This window comes from Toxotes jaculatrix, chromosome 11 (assembly GCF_017976425.1).
Source record: "Toxotes jaculatrix isolate fToxJac2 chromosome 11, fToxJac2.pri, whole genome shotgun sequence".
Lineage (NCBI taxonomy): Eukaryota > Metazoa > Chordata > Actinopteri > Toxotidae > Toxotes > Toxotes jaculatrix.
Genome location: NC_054404.1, coordinates 14,083,382 through 14,106,087, shown reverse-complemented (window position 1 = coordinate 14,106,087; position 22,706 = coordinate 14,083,382). Strand labels below are relative to the sequence as shown.

Here is a 22,706-nt window from a genome sequence, read left to right as displayed (position 1 = left end):
ACGTTTGAAGCATCTCTCAGGAGACTGTAGTCCAGTTCAACACCACTGCAAACAACAACCACAGTAATAAAAAATAAAGGTGATTTAACGTGTTTCTGACAGTCTCAAGAAAGCTGCATATTATTAACTTTGTATGGGTAAAATTTATGGCTAAACTGTTGTCTTGGATTGTATTAGATTTTGCAGGTGTATCTAAATTAAGTGGCCACTGAATGTACTATTTATCAACATACACAATGTAACTAAACATAGGTTGTCATACATGAAATACTATTCACTACATGCACTAATGGCACCCTGTGATATATGGGAGTAACACACATCCTTTGTACTTAATAATGCTATGTAAATGAATACTATATAAGAATAACCATGTACAGTACACACACTCCAGTAGGTCATCAAGACCTTTTGCATATGTAAACACATGCTAACATACTATATTTAGTACTTTTGTACAATGTCAGCCTCTGACTCCTTTTTGAAGTTGCAAATAAACTTTTCTTTATTTCTCCCATCACAGTTTGCTCGCCTGAGTCTTTCATCTGACCGAAAAGAAAAAAAATCTCTACATGATATCAGTGCATTCAAAAAAAGGACATAATCCATTTTGGATTATGCTTACATTTGGTTTCTAGTTTTCTCCTTAATCCCTCAATCCTGCCTCATTTCAGGGCCTGCCAGGACAAACAGGCTACATTTTACCGGGATAGTGAGCCTCCATAAGCCAAATATACTTATAATAAACAATATCAGACAGACATGTATTACTAAGAGCAATAGTAATGTATTAGTGACATTTTAGGTATATCATGGGATATGAATGGAAAATATGTTCCTTATATAAACTATATGACAGGACTGCCTACTCTGCAGCACATCACTGCGATGCTCAGATGAATCTGCTGACTCTCCCTGCCCCTGTAAGGGGAAAATAAATAAATAAATAAAACGTGCGTGTCTGCTGAGTCATGCATTGTACCTCACAATAATGATATCAATAGTCTGGGCTATCTACTTTGAACCTGCACGCTTGACACGGTTTGCGGTGCGAAGCTTCACGTATGTCAGTCAGCGTCTTTATTCTCATCTTGAGCTTTCGGCGGTATAACGGCAGGAGAGGAGCCGCAGCTGTCTGAGGCTGCGGGATCTGTCCTACATCTCGCCTTATGATGATCGCTGCGGCGTTTTTGGTCCTGTTAAGGCCGTACAGCATTCAATGTGTGCTGCTCTTATTGTTGCTTTTGCTCGGGACTATTGCGACAATTTTGTTTTTCTGCTGCTGGCATCGCAGGCTTCGTAATGGAAAACATCCAATAAAATCTGTGCTCTCCGGACGCTCCAAGAGCCGCGGTGAGTAGTAGCGCAGGCCAGCCGCATCCTCCTCTCCTCACCCTGTCAGCTCATGTCTGTACATTAAGTCATCTCCTGTATGTTTTCATAGTCTGTTTCTGTCTTCTGTTGTACCTAGCGGCAAAAGTCAGTAGCCATTAGACATCTGCAGTTTGTTTTTAACCAACACCTGACTCAGTGAAGGTGTTAGTTTTCTGACGATCAAGCTTTTAGTTAAACTAGCCTGAAATAGCTTGAAGTCATTAATCTGTTGAACTGACGTGTTTCTAATATGTGTCATGTCATATTTGATGGTAAATGTTCACCTCATTCTAACATCTGTAATCTGTCCTGTAGTTGGCCTCCGAACGCACCATTTTCGATCAGAGGTAGGATGAACTTTTTATTTTAACATTATGGGCTGGAGTCAGTCATAAATATCTAATAGCCAGGAGAAATAATATTGATTTAAATCTATTAAAACCTTATGCTGACTACATAGTCTTTCCAAGTCTAATAGGACGAACGCTTCACTCAAAAGTCCGTTTCTTTAATAGAGGACTGCAGGACTATTTTAGGGACCATGATGTGCGCAATGCGCATGTGTTATCAATAAAAAATGTAGGTGATTTTGCAGTTTCATACTTTAAGGCGGGTCCAAAGTCTTAATGTTGTGTTCTCAGAAACACATTGCTTAAAACTGAGGTCTAAGTGAGTCGATAGAAAGCTATTCAAATTTATGAAACTATATTTGACTTCATGTTTGATACTCGTCTAAATGCGTCAAGCAGAGTTTCAGTCGATCTGTTTCCGTTTTACGCACGTTATTTTCAAAATAAAATGTGACTTTTTAAAGCCTGTAAATGTATGAAATGCATAAAACCATTAGCAGCGCATATTTGGCATTTAGAATTAAAAATTGTAGTCAATATTATGGCAAAGGCTGTTTTATTATTTATAAAACAGCCATTATTTTATTATTATTATTGATAAGTCTGGCATGGCTTGTGGAAAAGATTTGTCTGTAATTTCATTAAACCAAATATGAAAAAGGGTGGTGAAAAGTAACTGTAGCCTATCACCAAAACCCATTATTTGCTGAAAGCGCCATATAGGCCTATCAGTTTTATTGCTGTACATTCGCATTTAATACACTGATGCCTAGAGTTTTTATATACGTGTGTGTGCTTTTGAAGTTCCAAAAGGAAAAGCTCCACAAGCCTGCCTTCCTTTGCAGATTGTGTTATTGAACCACAGGATACTCCCTACCAGCTCAGTGTTGTAGCTGGTGGATAGTCAGTATTGTGTTCAAGGACACAACAGCAGGACGGTTGCTGAGCCTTAATATTGAAGATCAGTGTCCCTGATCATTACCTTCAAATACATGAAGTCCAATAAAACAGTTCTTAAAGAAAAACTCAAAGAGGGTCTAAAGAAGAGGGTGATAGCTAGAAATGTAAGAATCTTTACATTGAAATGTTTGCCTTTCCTGCCTTGTGTAGTGATTGGAGTTGCTGCATCATCTTTCTCTAACACTCCTGACTCTGAAATCTAGGTCATATAACCACAACAGCACCTCCTTAGCTTAAGAAGCCTGAATTGCATCACAATTATTCATAATATAATGAAGCTTTTAATTTCTCTTGCTACGTCTGCTGATAATTGAACTCTGCTCTCTGCTTGACATTTGTTCATGTTTCCCAGGGCTTCAGGCACAGTCCACGTCACGCACGAAGGAGCATACATGCTCGAGTGACAGAAGAAAAACCCAGTCTGGTCGAGGTTCCTGAGAGCGAACCCGATTCATCATCCACTCTCAGAAAACGCAAAGTGAAGAAGAGAGTACTGCCAGAATTTTACCAGTCTGTACAAGTCACCCCCACTCGCAAACCTGTAGGTACCCCTCTTAACTGTAACCACGATTAGCTCTGATGATAAAGTGATACTATTTTTTTTTTTTTTTTGCTTGTTTCCCTCCACAGGGACATCGTTATGCCTTTGAAGCTGGTAAGGATTCAGTAACTTGTTCAAGGACACAGAGCAAGTGTTTGTCTACAGGGCTTGAACCCTGGGTGTGCTGTTGGTCTCTTAATTGGCCCAATGAAATGAAAAGTTAACTTGTTGGTACCTTGAAGCCGTAGGTCTCATTAAGACAAATAGGGTGATCATAGATTTAACCGATCTCATACAATATATAAATAGTATTAAGTTTAACAAGTTTCTAAAGGTGTGGCAGCCTTGGTGTTACACAAACAAAGCTCAAAGCTGTTAACTTCTTTAAGGAACAGGAATCTGTGCATTATTGACACAAATTGGTGAATGACGCACAAGTTTTATCAGGTCCATGTATTGACCTGAGAGCAGGCACAAACATAGTTTGTTGTTGTATCAGCTCTGATTGGAATGATTTCCAGTTCCCTCTCTACTCCATTCTTAGTCTGTTAACAATTTATCATGTTGGCATGAAAACATAATGTGTATTCTCGTATGGATTTCCACCTCAGCTCTTTAACTCACCACGGTTTCAGGCCGTCAGGTTTCCTATCTTTATGTTCCCCTTTGAATTTGCTGCACTGCCTCGAAACAGGAGTGCGCTCACCATCCTTCAATGCTGTTATCAGCTTCAGATAGTGTACATAAAACATAAGGTGAGGAGAGAGACAAGAAACACTGGGCTGGAATGGAAATATTTACTTAAGGGGATATGAATCACAGGGCATAACCATGACCTCCCTTGGGTTTGCTGGGCTTTCTTTATGTACTGCTGCTCTTATCTGAGGATATTTATTTTCTCGTCTCAGCGAAAAGAAAATGATCACATTCATCAAAACACCAAGTCTCTGGGTGTTTTTGGATGTGTCTAATACTTGAATGTCATTTTTTTTGTATCCAGAATATTAATTAAGTCTGCCCAACGTTTGCAAACATCTCTAGCTGCTACTCTTGTATGAGATTCAAATTTAGTACAAGAATTGACATGACGCTGATGTTGGAACTGGCCGAGTTCAAAGGAACCTATTGATCTGTTCAAACCTGCTGCGATGTTATGCTGCAATCCTGCAGATAACACACAGAAAGGAGAGGAGACAGAGGAAAGAGGAACTCCTGACTACTTCACACATTCTATTCAGAGCATGGTCATGTACTAAATATTTTATAAGTGCATCTTGATATCTGTACATTCAGCGAGTAGACAATTTAAGGTGTTCTGTCAGATAGATAGATAGATAGATAGATAAAACCTTTAATAGTCCCACAATGGGGAAATTGCACTGTTACAGCAGCAGAAAAAAAAAAAAACACTCAGGATTTACACAATAATAATAAATACTATAAACAGTAAACAGTATGAAAAAAGAAGAAGAAGAAGGCTGCACATAAAGCACCAGTTATTAAGTCCAGAACAGGACTTGATCAAAAGCATTTATTTCACTGACTAATACCCTGCAGCCACTGTAGTTTCAAAGATGAAACTATGATGTCCTTATGTCCATTTTTTAAGAGTAACAGCTCCTGAGCAAAGAATATTGGGCATTAACAAAGCATAAAGAATTTTGTTCACTCCCTAATGGACAGGATAAGCTCTGTATTAAGTGATGGGGGAGGGCCTATCATCTTTCAGCTGTTCTTATCCCTGCACTGTTTGCTCTTTATATAAAAGCAAAGAAAGACAAGACTTGGGGGAACATATTCTTATAGCAGCCCAAACTAATAATTATTTCATATCAGTGAGCATTAACTTTCCTCAAATCATGGAGTTTTTTTTCCCTTTTAGTCCGAGGAATTATGAATAAGCAGAAAGCTGATAAAAAAATTGCAACACTAAGCTGCCTTTTCAGCACTGAGTTTTATCCCGATGAAAAGTGACGCAATGACGAAAAGGCTGCTAATATTAGCAGTGTGTTGCTTTTATCAGCTCTTGCGGATTCACACTAACCCAGCACAGAATCTGAAAAAGATTCCCTCTACTACTGCTTTTCTAAAAACCGTGTCAGTTTTTATATTTCACCTTTATATACTGTTTCATCATCAAGCAAATGAACTGTCATCATACAGGTATTTTGCACCCCACCTCTCTCCTTCTCCATCAGGTTGTGTTTACCTTGTTCTGTTGCTCAGTCTCAGGTGTGTCAGGGTGCAGCAGGAAATTGCAGACAAAAGTCATTCATTCATCATTTTCCTATTAGCAGTTGTGTTATTTGCAATTCAAGTTAGAACAGGAGGATGTCTGCAAAAGTTTAAGGAATAATAAATCCATCAGAGATTGACAGGATACATTTATTTGCATTATTATAATTTTCTGGTTAAACTGGTTTAAAACCAAATGCAGTCTTTTGTTGTGCACCCATGTTCCTCTCCATCCTCTCAGGTAATAAGCATAATGTATATGAATGCTGTCACTAGTGGTTAACTCACCATCTACAGTGTACGCTGTAATGAAATCGTGTCCAGAATCTCAGCAGCCGTGTGGATCCTTATGATGTGAATCTGTAATGAAGTCCTTGCCATGAGAATCTGTGGGAGCCCATGTCCTCTCATTACCCCCCGCGTTTGAGGTATTTTGTAGCCGCCCAGCACCTTTGTGCAGGGATGGCGCTCTAACACCGCCGTTGCTCTTGGAGCTGCTGTTGTTGGCTACCGGGTATGACGCGGAGACACATGCAGTCTGCTCTCCCATCACGGTCCAGCTCTGCCTCGACAGCACACAGCGTACCATCCCTTCAGCCCCTCTGGAGATCTGACATCACCTCACGTCCTTAATGCTCTGATGAGAGACGAACTCGTGGCCGGAGCATCCCTCAAAGGGCGTGGCACCCCGTGAAATTGTGGCACGAAATGTGTGACTGAAGGGTGGAAGCTAATAACGCACAAAAAGGACTGTTGTTTTTTTCTTCTTCTTCCAGCTGACAGGTCTCCATGTATACAGTGGTAAGTCTTATTGTTGACCTGGCGGGGGAGCCATATACTATTGATTCCACATTGCCTTTATTTGGCTCAGTCTTTTATTGTTATGGATCATTGCGAGCTGGTGGTTCATGACACGGAGGGTCCTCACACCTAACATGCGCTCACATTTCTCGCTTTTTAACCCGCGATGGTGAGAAATAATCTAATTTGTGCTTCTGATTCCTGTGCTTTTGCTCTCATTCATTTTGGCTGAGAGCGAAATCATAACAAGCATTGTTCTTTTTTTTTTCTTTATGCCCGTTTTCCTTTTGTCTAACAGAGCTCCAGTTCGGGGAACCCTTCCCTGCACTGCTCCATGTCTTCCTCGGCGGATTTCTCAGACGAGGATGATTACAGCGTTAAATCTGGGTCGGCATCGCCGGCTCCCGGGGACACTTTACCCTGGAACCTGCCCAGACATGAGCGGTCCAAGAGGAAAATCCAGGGAGGATCCGTGCTGGATCCCGCGGAGAGAGCCGTGCTCAGGATCGCAGGTGAGGGGCTGACTCCTTGTTGTCCGGTTATGAAATAGTAAATTACTGTAACTAGAAAAACAGTGCTCGAATATTTTGCAATATACGGCGCATATTGGGACTAAATGAGCTCATAGCGACATATTAAGCTGTATCTTTTCCTGGTATCCCTAGTTTTATGTGGGGACATAAACACAGGGTCTGTAGTGAGGTAGGACTTGTGATACATGTGATGGTATTTTGGTCTGTTCTTATTCTGGACATGGTGCTTTAAAATTAGCCAAAGGGTCATTGGATATGTAGTGTAATAATAATAATAATAACAATAATAATAACAACAATAATATAATTTTAAAAAAGCAACTGTATTTTCTCTTAAGCCAAACTGTCACGTTTTAAACTATCATTTCATTGTTCATTTAAATAATTTATTGAGATAGGACGGCGCATCTTATGAGCCTCAGACTTGAAAACGAAAGTCAGGCTGGTATAGATTCAGACAGACAAATAACACAGATCCCTCTGACATGGACTCCTGTTGGTGTCACACTTGATAACAAGCTTGGAGGACTGAAGTTTATAGCAGTCGTGTATTTTATAATGATACTTTGACACTATTAAACGCTGTAAAAAAAAAAAAAAAAAAAAAAGACCCATAAGAAATAAAGTGTCTCACGTGGCCTCTAATCGCTAAAAGATCAGAAGTGGGTAAAATTTTGCAGCCTCAGGGAATCTGTGTGGCCGCAGTGACAGCTGATGGGCCGCAAAGACACAAACATCTTTTCAAACAACTGTAGTCCTGTAAATGTGCCAGTGTTGCTTAAAGTCTTTGGCAGGTGGACGCACAGTGAAAAAGAAAAGTGTTACGGGCCGGTACTGAGACGCCTGACAGGGAAAAGTGTTTATTATTACACACTGTAAAAAATGAGCAATTCATTCAGTCTGGTTTACACATGTGATTTTACTTACCGGTGCAAAATCGCGCAACTGGGGGTCAGGCTTGGTGAGCTTTATCGTCTTGTGATAACAAAGTGAGGTTTAAAATTGTTTTAATGTCCTTTTACACTCAGCATTGGGCTAATTGGCTTGTTAAAACAGACATTTCTTGCAGCGCATCACGTCCGGCAAGTCCTTCCTATCAATCTAGTGAGCTCCAGAGAGGAAGTGTCGCCTATTGGACAGAGCGCAGACAAGGGAGGGATGTAGGGCGTTTCCTTTAGAGCAACAACAGCGCCGATCACTCCCGAGTGCTCAGCACATACACATATTGTACACACACGCACACACATAAACACACACATGCGCACACACTCACACACACGCCGTGTCCCTGTCCGCCGCTGGTGAATGTCCAGTTTGTGGAACCCTGGTTATGGCTCAGTACGCACCGCAGGCTTATGTGCTCTCGGACGAACAGGAATACCTCCAAGCCTATGAGGATGTTTTGGAAAAATACAAAGGTAGGATCAATACTGATTGGATACTGTTTAGGCTTTTGGGACGATGAAGAAATTGCCTGATTGCTGGTTGACAGTTCGATAAATGTCAGCCGACTCCCCCCCCCCCCCCCCCCCCCCCCCCCCTCTCTCTCTCTGGTGACTGGCCAGTCTCAGTGTCTTTATCCCTGCTCTGGAAAAGTGGGAATATTTCCTGCATGACATCACGTTTAGGCTGAATTTTAGTAGCCAAGACAAAGGCTTTATTATATGATCAGCACTGATCATTAGATTAGAGGATTATTTATCTTGTTTGTCTGTTGTATGAAAATATTTAGCTTGCAATATGTCTGGACAAAAATATTTCATTATTCAGCCGATAACAGTGTCACTGTTTACTATCCAACTGAAAGATCTAAACAGAGAAATCAAGTCTGTTGTTTGAATGAATTGTATTTTCACAATGTAAATCATGTATTTCCATATTTTTTAGGGTGATCGCCCGTTGAAATATCACTGATTGAAAAGTGCTCAGTTGACCTACGTGGTGTCTCGAGGCAGGCAGGACAATGACATAGCAGGATGAGGCCTTAACTATCAGTGGCTGATGTCACTTCATGTAGCTGCTCCTTTTGGGCCCATCTCATTAATTAGAGCAAATCCATCACACATAGGAGGTCTACGTTGCTCAGCGTCTCTGTGCTACAGCTAGAGCTCCTTGTCAAAATCATACACATGCGTTCTGAAGCCAGGCCTGAGGAGATCCGGAGGAGCTGAATTCAAACTGACAGCAGCGGTTTTAACTCTTGTGTTTCCATTTCGTTCAGGGGAAAAAAAAAGTAAAACAACAGAACAATAAATAGTATAAAATGTGGATTATTGTGGTGAATGCTTGCCACAGGCGTTTTCTATCAGCTGTTGAAGCATTGCAGCCAGCAGGACCAGTCAGCTGTGGTATAAGGCTTAAACGCCCCGAATGGATTCTAATGGGATCATATGATGTAGCATCATTAGGAATCTGTAGCTGTTGTCTTCAGGCAGAGGAGCTGTGACACACAATGAGCTTACTTATTTTTCCTGTTTTCTGCTATCACTACTTATCAGTCTGTGATTAGTTTTTACATGTTATATATTGATTTTTGGGGGGTTATTTGACTCCCCACCAGCTGTTGCATGAATAATGAACCAATCAAAGAGGGGTAAGGCATTCTTTTTTTTTTTTTAATTTTCTTAATGATTTTATCAGCAAATTGCACAGTTCATGTAAGTGTTGTAGCCTGACAATAATTCTGATATTTTACTGCTTAGTCTCAGTTTAACCAGTTCTTCACACTGACAGTTTCTTAAGTAAAACTGGCTGAATTTAGCTTCTTTTTGGCTTCTCAGTGTGTTTCTGCACAAATGTTTTTGGCTACCGAGCGATCCTGATGAGAACTGGTGAGATGGGCTAATCATTACTTCTAACAAATTCACCTACAACCCTGTTTCCACCAGCTTTGTTTACATCTGGCTCCTCATGACAGGAAAAAAAAAAAAGTTCCATCTTTGAGCGTTGAAGCAGAAAGACTTTATCAACATTTATTTACTAGGGGTCAGTTAAGGAGAAAGGAAACAGAATACAGCTGTTTTATATTTTATAAGACGTAGAATTCATCATTTCTTTGAAGAGGTGTAGACTGTGTGCTTGTCTGATGTTGCTGGAGAGTTGTGAGAGAGATGGCGACGGTCAGATTTACAAAAACAAAATCGCGTTTGATTTTATGTGAGGGGAAATCTTTAGGAGGTTGTTGTAAAAGTATTTGTATTCAATACCATTGAACAGTGTGTTTGAGCATGTGATTAGATGATAGGGCTGTGGAATTTTTCTTTCCGTAACTGTCATATACCTTTGTCTTCCCAGTTGTGAAAGTTGCTTAAATCTGTATTTATTGTTTCCATATAAAATATTTCTTTGCTTCTCCACAGCCAGGACATTTTTCTTCATGCTGCTGACTAAATGCTGGAAAAATCCCCATTTTGATTTTTACTTAAGTTTTATTTGCAGCTGATGGGATCAGAGCCCCAAGCTTCTCACCATGTGATGTTCAGAGAATCAAAGGGACACATTTTCATTGCAGAGTTATCAACAGTTACCAAACAGACCAGTAAACAGAACCAGTAAACAGGAGAAAAAAAACAAACAGCTAAAACAGTTTCTTCTTTGTCTCTCCAAATAAAGTTATAGGATCGGATCGTTTTCATATCTGACTGTAGAAGTTGAAGCAAATGTGCTGTGACTTATTGTTATTACCTGCAACGCTAACTTTATGTTTCTGTGGGTGCCTGTAATTTGTCATCTGGCAGAGTCATCAGACACCTCTGAGATGGGTTAGCTGTCAGTTTGTACAGAAAAGAGAAAAAAATCACAGGCTTCATTGTGGTGAGTGAGTGCTATGTGGTGTGTTACTTTAGGTGTGACACATGCATTTGCTCACCTCCAGTGTGACGTTTAGTGAACTTGACCATTAGAAATAAATTGACAAATTTCGAAAATGAAGTTCTGAACTGTGTTTAAAAGAAATGTGAGTTTTGGGTGTTTTTTTTTTTTTTGAGACTAAGCCGAACAAGTGCCATTGACTAGGAGCGTGCATGTAGTTCTCATTGCTCCAGCTCTAAGAATGCCACACTAATTAGGTATTAGAGTTAATAATACACTTTGCAGAGGAATTGCTTTAGGTTTGGCTGAAATTCAATGCAGGCTTTTACAAAAGACTGTAAACTTGAGGAATGAGTTAAAGACATGGTTTCCTAGACACAACAGTTAAGTGCACTGGGTAGTGGCTGTATGGGATCACGCTGTTCTAGCAGAGCCTGCTTGGTAGGTCGTTAGCATGATGGGAACATTAGAGTTTCCCAACAGTTGATCATCCTCTGACATCAAGGAAGATTTAATGGATTAGACATTTGGTGGTTCAGTCAGCTCCTCTTGCCATTCATTTTGTTTTTAAGATGCCATATGGCACACATTTCATTAGATTGGAAGGAGGGTATATTTTCTAAAATGGGATCCAAAGGAACATGTTTTGCTTATTCAAAGAACTATTTTGTGCAGTCTTGCAAAAAACATTCAGAAATTTTTAATTTATGCTGGAGAAAAAATGTGTTTTTTTAAGTTGGTGACCTGCTGCAATTACTAGAATACAATTTTTAAATTTACATTTGATTAATTAGGGTTGTTTCACAGTTTTAAATGTGAAAAGAAATGTCTAGGAAGATACATGCTACATGCTGCAACCACATCAAAAACCACAGTTTTTATTCAGAGACACTCCCATCAAAACATCCATAAAGATCATTTCCTGAATATGAAAACAGGCTGTGATAGGCATGATCTCTTGTAAGGCTTAAGATTGTAGACATGTGCATTGTATTGACTGTTGCAGATTTTAATCCTTTAAGGAGTATCAAAGACGCCCATATACAGCACATAACCGGTCTGTAGGATGGCTGCTCTGTAAGTTGTGTGTTACAGGAGGGTGTGGTCTCTCTTTCTGTCTGTTACAGCAGTCTGCCTTATGATTTAATCTCTCTTTACAAGTAGGATTTCTGTAGATACAATAAAGATTACTTATTATTATTAACATCATCCTTTATATATATTCTTTTATATATTTTATATTGTAATATCAAACAGAGCAATGAGTGAGAGAGCATTGTGTTTTTTTGCACAGTCACTGCCTTTGTCCATCCTCCTGGGCTGTGCCCAGCCCAACCCCTCTGCTCTATGTCGACAGCCCACTCATCACATTCAAATGGCCTAGTGGCCCACACATGCAGCAGGCTGCCTCTATGGAGACTGTCTGCTACCATACAAAAGACACTTTGTTTTTATGCGAGCAGCATCCAAGTTCCACAGACTTTATGTGTCAGGTTGATGGTGGTGACACTCCTTTTTTGGCTTTTCATTGAGGTTTAAACTTTGAGCTCTGGAGGTGGTCTCTGTCCACCTACTTCAGCCTACAGATTAATGCTGTGTTCTGGATACTGTGCACACAGAGCTGGCCACTGTAATTAATTAATTAATTATTAATTAATATATTAAACTGTTTTTTTTTTTTCAGATTGGTAAAAAGAAAGAATATACAAACATATTACTTGGAGTGCGTACATGCTACGCCTTCTAACTAATCATTTTCTAATGAGACAATTTCTTGTTTAAAGCTAGTGGGATTTAATTTTGATTTTGATTTTTTTTTCCATTCTAGAAGATCATCAGGGAAAATGGCTTGGCGCTTGATGTATTTGATAGCTGGATAATTGGAAATAAAATATAGTGGATTGGTTTAGCAAAAATGTGAACAAGTATGGTTTAAATGGTATAATCACAAGGCTATCTAATTATGAAGTGTAGTTTCACAGCTACCACAGCCAGAATTCCAAGCACTAAGTGCTAATGCCTAATTAAGTGCATTAGATCTTTGGATCAGTTTCCAATTCAAGCTTAACTTGGTTCTCCATAATCTCACAATAACATCTTGCAGAAACCAATTTGAAGCGATGAATAGAGCTGCCGCTGGTTTCATTTTACCGGTTTCACCGATATGTGTTATCAGATCAGAATGCGAGTTATCTGCAATCAGAAACAAAAGATCTCAGTGCTTGCTGTTATTGTCCATCAAGTTTGTCAGAGTTTTAAGTGACAAACAAAATATTAAAAAATGAAATCCTTTAACAGTAAATCTAAAATACACTATAAGTACTTAGTCTAAAACATAATATTGTGCTTGTTGCCAAGCCCTTCATTGATCTGATCAATGGACTTCATTTAAAATGAGTAGTGTAATCCAAACCAGGCCTCTCAGAAAGCTTCTTACTGCTCCATCGGGATTTAGGTACTGAAATATATTTTTTTTATTTAGTCTTCATGTCATATATTATTTAGAGATATGTAACATATGCATTGTCCTTCTTGAATACATTTGATTAATATTATTACCATATTGTCAGGAAGCTAAATGAGAGATAATTTGAACGCAGTCCCATGCAGTTGCATGATGTCTGTGTTGGAGTGTGATGTGTGCTCACTGTTGTATTTCTAAATGTTGTATTTATATGCTGTCATGGTGATGGGAAGACCAGTATGACTGAACCTCATTCCACAGCTTTGCTTAGCTCCTCTTACATGAGATCATCTTTTGAGTCTCTGTCCCACCCCTGACTCATACTCTGTACGAGTTTCCTCTCCCACTCCAGTGGCACCACCCTTCTCTCCCAAATGCAGCAGATGCTGGGAAGCCGTCCCGTTCTAGCAGCAGGAAACCGCTTTCTTTTCTCCGCTTTTAACTGATTAGCGAAGAAATGAGCAGCTCCATCTATTTTTATGTTAACCCCACATCATAGAAGCCATTATTTTAAAACCACATCTATGCTCACATGAATTAAATTATATCATGGGCTAATTGTGAAAATAACAACATTAGAGTATTTCTTCATTTACTTTTTGAGTGCGCATTAGTAAGAATTTGTGAATTTTGTGGAGTTTCTTTGTATTTGGGCATCGCTAAGCCATCATTTCTCTGACGTTTTTTCCAAGCAGAAATCTGCTGACGCTGAATAGCAGCCTGTGCAAATGTAGCACACCTAAAAAAATTTACACAGGATTATCTTAAGTTATAAATCTTGATCAGGATTCTCCATGAGCTAAGTGAGAGGGAAGAGGTAAACAGATTTTCATGTGCAAATACTCACTTAAATCTGGCAGTTGCAGCTGTTGCACATATGGAGGCTAGTATTGGAGTGTTAGCAACTGTGTGTGTGTGTGTGTTCATGTTTGTACCGTTAGTGTGCATGAATGTCGCATTAGCTGTCATTAATGCGTCCTCCTTTCCTCTCCTTGACTTTGCTGAGGGCCTCTGTAGTGACTGCACATGCATAAGGGTACTTTTCCAGCTTCACCTTCATCTTCCATTTGCTTTTCATCAAGGGTCATATAATCTTTCAGCTTCACTGGTGGGAATATTGAATATTGCCGCTAAGCAGTCTGAAACTTGATGAAACAAATGTCAGTGGTAGAATTAAGTGCACACCTCTTGATTGCACTATGCAGTAAAATTATTCACAAAATGAGTCAGTATGTTCTGTGTATTCTGTCACTACTGCAGTTCCAGTATATTGTAGATATAGAGGCATGTGCCATACTTTAATTTTATTTCCTTTTTTAAAATTTGCATAAGCTGTAGTTCACCGTAATTTAGCTTGAAGTTGAAGAAAATGATAATCAGAGAAGACTGCTGAAAATTATGTGCAGCAGTTGCTCAAAATGGAAAAAATACAAGATAGTAATAATCTCTGCACACATACTGAGGTATTGTACCCCTTCTTTACTTTAGTCTCCAGGTTTAAGGCAAAGCAAAGGCTGAGTGAGAGGGCTGCTTTGAAGGCTTGGCAACCTGTTTCTGTTTCTGAGCTGTTCCAGGCACATATTTCAGACACTGCCCTGCCCTTATGAGAAGACTGACTGTAGTATCCTCACGTACAAAGAATTTCAAAAATCCTTCCACAGGTATTTCCCCCTCATTGTCTCACATTGTATTTTTGTTTACCACCTACCCAGATACCACGTTGAAAGCATAGTTATTAAAAGAGAGCCAATCTTGTGCTGAGTCACCACTCCTGGGGACCTATGTATGGGATAGTGTACGTTAAACCACCAATGTGACTGATCTGCAAGGTGTAACAGACTATTTTAAGCCATGCCACCCCCATGGCAATGTCGGTTTGTTTATCAGTCCACCACTTTGATCTCGCCTGACACATTTCAACAACTGAATGGATTGTTGTGAAATTTTGTACAGATATTCATGGTCTCCTGTGGATGAATCCTACTGATTTTGATGATCCAGAGACTTCTCCTCTAGCACCACCATGAGTTTAACATTTTTGATTGTTACTGAAATATCTCAACAACTGTCAGAGGGGCTGCCATGGGATTTGGTGCAGATCCTAATTACTCTGTCTATCCCTTCACTTTGCATATAGATCCATCATCAGCTGTATGTGAAAGAGTCAGCTATTTGATTTGTTCTTCAAGGTACATTTTCAGAATTTTATTATTCATCAAAGTGAAGCCTGTTCAGTCGGAGGTTTTGTATATTATCAAAAATCTCTGCCACTGCTATGCAACACATGGCCTTGTACTCAAAACAAAGTACACATGCCTTTGCTCACTGAGCTGGTTATGACACAAGAGATGTGAGATGAGAGCTGTTTAGCAAGAACGTTCAGTGAGTCCTTGCCATACACTGGAAGGCTGGGGGCTTTTCAGTTTAGTCTTTATGTCTGTTTTGATTTCCCTCCCATACGAGGTCAAGAGGATTACACAGGCTGGATTTTGATTGCTGGGGCTTTTTGACTCTGCTCTGTTCAGAATGTGAAGATATTTTAGGCATCCTGACGTAACAAGACGCCAAAGGGTGTCACTAGTACCCCATGCCTGAAGTTCTTGGGAAATCAGCAGTTATCAGCAATTATTATAAACATTATCTGTTTGTCTTGTTCAAAGAATCTTGTAAAAATGTGGTAATGAAAGGCCGGTGTGAAGTGCTGTTGACTTCTCTGCCACTGGTTGCATTTCCAACAGTCTGGTTGTGTGTTTTTGGACACAGTTTTGTAACTATCTGCCATGCAGATACACAGCCTGTGTCATGTCCTGAATCTCATTCAGTACTAGCCAAACAGCTCCTAACATCTAATAAATGTCTTTTCTGGGACAGATAAAGCACATTCAAAAACCAAAAGAGAAGATTAGGAAACAGACTTCAGGTCCTATTCACAAACACATAAAAGACAACTTCACTATAAATTAAACTCGACCACAAACAAATATTTCGGTCATCTTTGTTGTATGTAAGGAAAGGAAGGACGTCACCTAAGTGGCACAGATTATGTGGCCTGCAGTTGCAGGGGCAGCATGGTTTAGGGTTGTATCTATTTATAGCTGTGCACATGTGCTTTGCTGAGGTCTACAAATAAGTGTCTCAGGAGCTCTGTAGCTGTCTGTTTGAATGCTGTGGTGAACACTTGGCTAATGCTGGGCTCAGTCTGTAGTCAGGGAACACACAGGCTACAAAACAGTGTGTGCACTGTACTGTACAGCAAATAATACCTTAATTACTACCTGTATCGCTCCCTATCATGGTGTAAATTTGCACTTCTCAAGGAGGCTTTAATGACAATTTTTTTTTGACAGCGCCCAAATGTCAGGAAGTTCAAACGTAACGTGAGAGAGAGGTGGTTAGTCTGGCTTTCTATGCGCTCTTTCAAACATCAACCCATTAAAGTCAAAGGTCACAAGCTGGTGGTTGTACTCTAAGCTGTTCCCAGACCTCTGGTGGATGTGATTCATCTAACTACCTGAATTTAAAGTGCAAATACTGAAACATCAAAAAGAACATTTGTGCGTTATTCTTGAATACTTAAAGCAATATGGTGAATTTGAATAAGTATTCTTGTTAAAATGACATGCTGTATGTGACTGTAGTTGTCAGTTATTGATTTTGAGGCTTTTTGTTTTACACTATAAGCAAATCTTGAAAGTGTTTTGTGTAATTTGGTTTGACTGTATGACAAATGCATTTTATTAGGCAAATGAAATGAATCTAGATAACGGGAAAATATGCACATTTTCAGTAATAACTAAAATACACATCTGCATGATAAGCCATAGTATTGTACTGTAGGAATTTTACATTGATAATCGAATCAGTTATTGAGTGTAATGAGGAAAAGGTGTGAACTTCCAAGCAGTATAATTATAGAATTTATTAGATGTGATAAGTAGAATGAGATTGATTAAGCTGATAAAGTTGTGCAACATCCAGAGAATGAGTGTACGATCATATCTGATCTGACATTATGTCATTGTTATCGTTAGAAGGAGAAAGCTAGGTTTGTTTTCTGTCGGATATCTGACCTTCACATATCTACTGCTTTACTGCTGCTTTCACATCATGGCCAATAACATACGACTGCTGTTTAAAAACTGGGAGAATTCAATTTCTTTTTGGACTGACACCAAACCAGAGTTCATGCTTACTTTTCATTCTCATAATATCCTCAAGAGGGCACCATACTATTGAATTCACCTGCATGTTTTTGGGAGGCGCAGGTACAGAAATAACTTCTCTCACAGCCGATTCAAAGCTGCTCCTTAGTTCTGTTCCTGTTTTATACCTCTGAGAAGTTTTAACACTGAAGGGCAGAAATATTTAAAAAACTGTCTCTCCATCTGACATTGGCTGATTTTGATGCGATGTATTCAGCCTGTCTGTCAAAAGTAATCTGTGCAATATGTGCTGCACTGTAGCCTATTGCTGCCCATGTGTGTGAGCTGGTTGATGACCCTCTTTTCGGCTTGTCCTTTGCTCTGAGCTGAGAGTTTCCTTGAATACTCGCCCAGTCAATCTATATTAATGAGTTTCTCAGAAGAGGTTTATATATAATGCAGTAGAGAGCTTAGAAATGGGCATTACAAACCAAATTGGTGTCGTACTGCAGACTGCACTGCTTTTGCTCTCTGGGATTCAGCTGTACTGTAGAGTCACAGGGACAGATACATCAGCAGTGACACAGCAGCACTTCATGCTTCCAATATGAAGACAGACTTCTTTCCTTATTTGTTTTCACTGATCAGTTGTATTGAGCCATTTTAGTCCGACTGTTCTGACAGACTTTTATTTGATGTTTCAGCCTCATGTCAGGCCTTGATCTAACTGTGTAGACCATCATACAAAATAATTGTCAGACCAACCCACTTTCCAATTCTCAGCAGCTTTTACACATGGACTATTTTTAGATGAACTAAATGTAAAAATCTGCTGAGAGTACAGTCACAGGACTCTTAAGGTACCTCTGTTATTCTGGAAGTGTGTGTGTTTCAGGCTTTATGATAATTCAGACATGTACATTATAGAAGAATGACCAGCTACAGCAAGTTTCAACAAAAAAAGATGTGCCACTCAGTCAGAAATACTTTCATTTTCTCTTAGTGTAATAATCAGAAAACAAATGTGGAATTCCACTAAAAACATTGAACTGAACAACTTCCATTGCTTATTTTTCATGTCGTACCATGAAGAGTGTTGGTTGTTATTTGCCTGGATGTGTTCTCAGTTGTGTTCTGCTGATGTAAACATTCTGGTGAGCCATGGCAGCTCCACAACAGAGAGATGATTATGTGAAAACTTTTTCATTCTGAAAAATTAAGGCTTTACAGTTGAGCATGTTTATGTTCCTCAAGATATATCTGATAAGATATTTGTAATAATCAAGTGTAGCATGCTGTCAGAACAAATTATGGTACACTGCTATAAAATAATAGCTTTAAAAAACTGGTTGTACCCTGTCACAGTCTGCTGGAAGCTTCCTGAAACATGTTAACACGGAACTTTTCTTTTTTTTTTTCTCTTTTTTTTCCTTTTACAAGAAGCACTGATTTCTTCTGTGGTTTTGAGTGCTGCTGCTAGATAAACATTTAACTGCGTGGAAACTCAAAATAGTGAGTAGCCATGGAAAACCTGACAGAACTCGCTCTGGATGCTTGATGAGAAAGGGAGTCACGGCTGCCCTAGAGGCTGGTAGGCAGGAAAGCAGACGAGAAGAGAAGGGACTGTTGCTTCTTCCTCAGTTGCTTATCCTCATGGCATCCGTCTACCTGAACCACGATCTTCTTGACAACCCTCAAGAGCTAGTGCTGAGGATGAAGTCCTTGTTTAAGACCGAGAGGGAGCATAGGACTCACCTGGTAACTCTCATGTGTTGCATGGGTCAGTATTTATCTTACTGCTTCTTGTCATTTCCTTGAGAGATCATTCATGTCTGTGCTTGCTTATTAGTAATAGCAGGTAAGATGTCCTTAAGCAAAATGTATTTTGTAATCCGCACTGAGGAACAATATAGGGAGGAGGTTATCTGTGTTGTTAGTACTGCGGTTAAAGTTCAGGAAAATGTTTGTGTTGTTGTCATTAGCAGTAAACGAAACGTGACCAAGTCGGCAGATGTTGTTGTAAATGTGATCGATTGTTCATGTGGGTCTGTTGGTGTTCGCTGAGGATAATTGAGAGGAGTTGTGTCTGACAGACTTGGAGACGTGGAAGCAGTGAAATGAGTCACGGCTGTGGTGACTGGTCTGAATCCTGCTCTGACACTGGATGAAGGACAGTCTCAAGGAAAAATACAGTGACAAAAAATATGAGTTGTCCGTGATGCTGACAAGAAAACATAATAATGTGAGGGTTTGCAATCAGGTCAGTTGGTCCAGTCTTCATTATACTGCAACTCATAAAAATGAGTGTGTGTGTGTGTGGGGGTGGGGGGGGGGGGGGGGGGGGGGGGGGTTAAATCATTTTCCTTTTCCTTTTTAATTGCATCCTTTTGCATCTTGGTCTCACGTATGTCACTGGTGGAGGGAAGTGTGGTTGCTCTGGTGACAGGAAACAAAAAAAGCATAACGTGGTCAACAGCATGTAGGAGAGAGTGATGCTATTTCAGTCTCTGGGAAATTACTTTTTTTCTTTTAAGCCACATGGACTTGAGGTCTTCATATGTCAACAAAGCATTAAGCTGCTAAAGTGAAATTTCAGTTGCCCACCTGTCAAAAAAAGAACATTACTCTTGTTCTTCTCTGCTCCATGTGTTTTTTGAGATATTTTTTTATTTGGAACATGGAACAGTGTAATTTGCTCTGCAATTGTGTCTGACCTCTTGCACCATTAAATACAACGCAACCTAACAGGCTACATAACCAGCTTACACAGCGCATAATTAGTCTATTCTCATGACAGCCTTCACAAAAAGAGATCTGTGTTGCCCAGACACCTGTGTTGGTTTCTTTATAATGTGGAAGATATTTACAGGACACGTTTTCTTTTTTCTCTCTTCCTCAGATGAAAGAGACAGAGTGCAGAAGAAGACATTTACAAAATGGATAAATCAACATCTGCTGAAGGTAAGAACTAATGTGTAATGTGTAATATGAAAACTGATTTAAAAAATTAATTTGTGTCCTGTACATTCAAATGGAAACTATATTCATTAATACATTGATGAAACCTATATGACACTTAAAAGTCCAACATTTTTTCTGCAACAGTCAGCAAACCATTTTCCTCTTACATAAACAATCCATTTGACAGTAATAACAATTACCACCCTTCATGTTAGGTCCCAACCTGCTAACATTCCTCCCTAGATATTAATGCTTGTTAAAAGTCATTTAGCATTACATGTGCTGCTACACTGCTGCAGCAACAGCTTGTCTTTTGTTGACTCAGGAATTTGAATCGCTTACTGTGGCGTTTCATCTGTCTATGGAATTTAATGAAACACTTCAGCAGGCAGACACGCTTTGGCATGTCTCTTCTAAGATGCCTTTTTAGAAAATGAATCATTACCTGGATATCAGATGTAATGTTATACTTTATAGGGTTCATGCATCAGTGGTACACTAATCACTGCCATCACTAAAAATCACACTCATGCATGTGTATAAGGCATAAACCTGTAGTTCTGTGATATATAAATCAAGGGGACTTTATTCAATGAACCACTTCACTATTACTCAAGTGCATAAAACTAACATTTTTAGACATGCGATTATTTGGTTGGTACGGATATAGATGGATTAGTTGATGCCTTGAGTTTAGCAAATTGGACATTGCTCAAGCAGCCATTGGCTCGCCAAAAAAAATGAAGGAGCCAAGCAAACAAAAACATTTTAAGCCTCAGTAACTCTCAAAAATAAAATGGCTAAATGCTGCTCATTTCGTTTTGGCAGGTCACTGCTCATTTCAAGAGCCAGTGAGAGCAATGAGCAATGATACAAATTTGTTTGTTTTTGCACTAGTTGTCTTTTTTAAAATGTTCAGTGTCTGTTCTTGCAGATGCAGTACAATGTGACGGTGAAGTTATTGAAATAAAAAGAAAACACACAGTTTAGTATCTTAAGCAAAACTTCATTTTCATACTATATTTGCTTAATAATTCAGCTTATGACAAAATGCCTGCAAAACTATAGCCTATACTATCAATGCAAATGTTTGCATGATAACAAGCTAAACTAAGATGGTGAACGTGGTAAACATTGTCCCTGTTAAACATTACCATCGTGAGCATGTAAGCATGATGACGTTAGCATTTAGTTCAAAGCACTGCTGTACCGCAGTACAACCACACAGAGCTGCTAGTGTGGCTGTAGACTCTGAATCTCTTATTTATTTCAAAACAAAACCTCTGGTCTGGCAGCACAACTGTGCAACCCCCCCCCCCCTCCCCTCCCCCCTCTTTTTTTTTTCTTGTTAGAAATGCTATTTAAGCACCATAGTGTTAACAGGCAATACTACATGACTGGTGGGCTTCTCTTTTCCCTCTACTGTGTTGTGGGGATTTGGCCCCTAGGGGGTTTTCGGGTTCTTTGATAATCATCTTCAAATCTTGGTCTGTGTTATAAACCTGTCCTGAAGGGTCAATTTAAATTTTTACTGGATGGGGATGATGTTTTCTGTGGATCTGAGCTGATTTGTGACTGAGTTTTATGACCACTTGCAAGAGATGTTTTCAAACCACAATGCATTTATTTTTTCCAATATAAGAATAATTTGAGGCATGCATGAGGCCCCAATGAGCCACTGTGTACAGTTCTGCCTTCAGGAAGTGTCGGCTGCAGCTTGCACCGTTTCATGAGAGACAGATTATCTCAACTTTGTCCCAATTTTGACATAAGGAAGAAGGAAATATTATTTTATGTCTACAGTTCTGCAATGAAACATGACACATGCAGTGAAACTGCAGAAATTAACAGCAATATGTGTATGAAAACCACAAGTCTGCATTGTAGTAGTTTGAACCTGTTGAATTTGAGTTAACGGTTTGCCTTTTATTTCATGTTGGATAGCCAGATTTTGACAGCCATCCAAAATCCTCTTTATCTTATCATTAGGTCGTTTTTAGTAGAGCACACACGTGGTCCATGAGAAATCAGAGGTGCTGAGTAATAGCTGGGAACCTGCTTGGCTGACCCAATAACATAAGGGTGCAGGTCTATTTTGGCTCCACAGCTGTGGCTGCTATCTGGGATTACAGTGCTGAAAGCCCTGTGTGAAAGCAGGTCAGCGGGCAGCACGGTGATTTCAGAGGCGCGGTATTTAGGACAGGAAGGAGAGATGATGGGCCTGCTGGAAGAACTGGAGTATTTAAGTGTCAAGTGCTCAGATAAGGTCTCACAAACATGCTGCTCGTGCTCTTATTCAGAGTGTTTTCTAATACGTGTAATTAAGTGTAGAAAGAGCCATGACGAAAAAAATAAATAAATAATTTTTGTTGTAAAATGTGAACAGGTTTTTCTAAAAGTGAAACTTAACATCAAGCTGAATGAATGACATAAGGAAGAAACATCAAAGGAAGTGGGTGAGGAATAGTTATGACAGGTGTAGGAATGTGGGGGACTTTCGTGTTTCCTGGTATAATCCTCAAAGATCAGTTCTTT

At 39.5% G+C, this 22,706-nt stretch overlaps 1 protein-coding gene across 5 annotated transcripts in view; it reads left to right on the top strand.

The window, feature by feature from the left end:
* Positions 1–1,172: 1,172 nt before the first annotated feature.
* dst (dystonin) overlaps positions 1,173–22,706 on the top strand; it is a 99,943-nt gene continuing 78,409 nt past the window's right edge. For 3 of the 5 annotated variants that reach the window (XM_041049415.1, XM_041049414.1, XM_041049413.1), the window contains exons 1-2: positions 8,061–8,212; positions 20,110–20,171. In XM_041049415.1, the coding sequence (XP_040905349.1) occupies positions 8,125–8,212; positions 20,110–20,171 (150 nt within the window). In that variant the 5' untranslated portion in view covers positions 8,061–8,124. Of the gene's footprint in view, positions 1,354–1,689; positions 1,722–3,036; positions 3,226–6,393; positions 6,431–6,559; positions 6,774–8,060; positions 8,213–20,109; positions 20,172–22,706 lie in introns of those variants that run through there. The other 2 variants (XM_041049411.1, XM_041049412.1) reach the window with 2 other exon arrangements.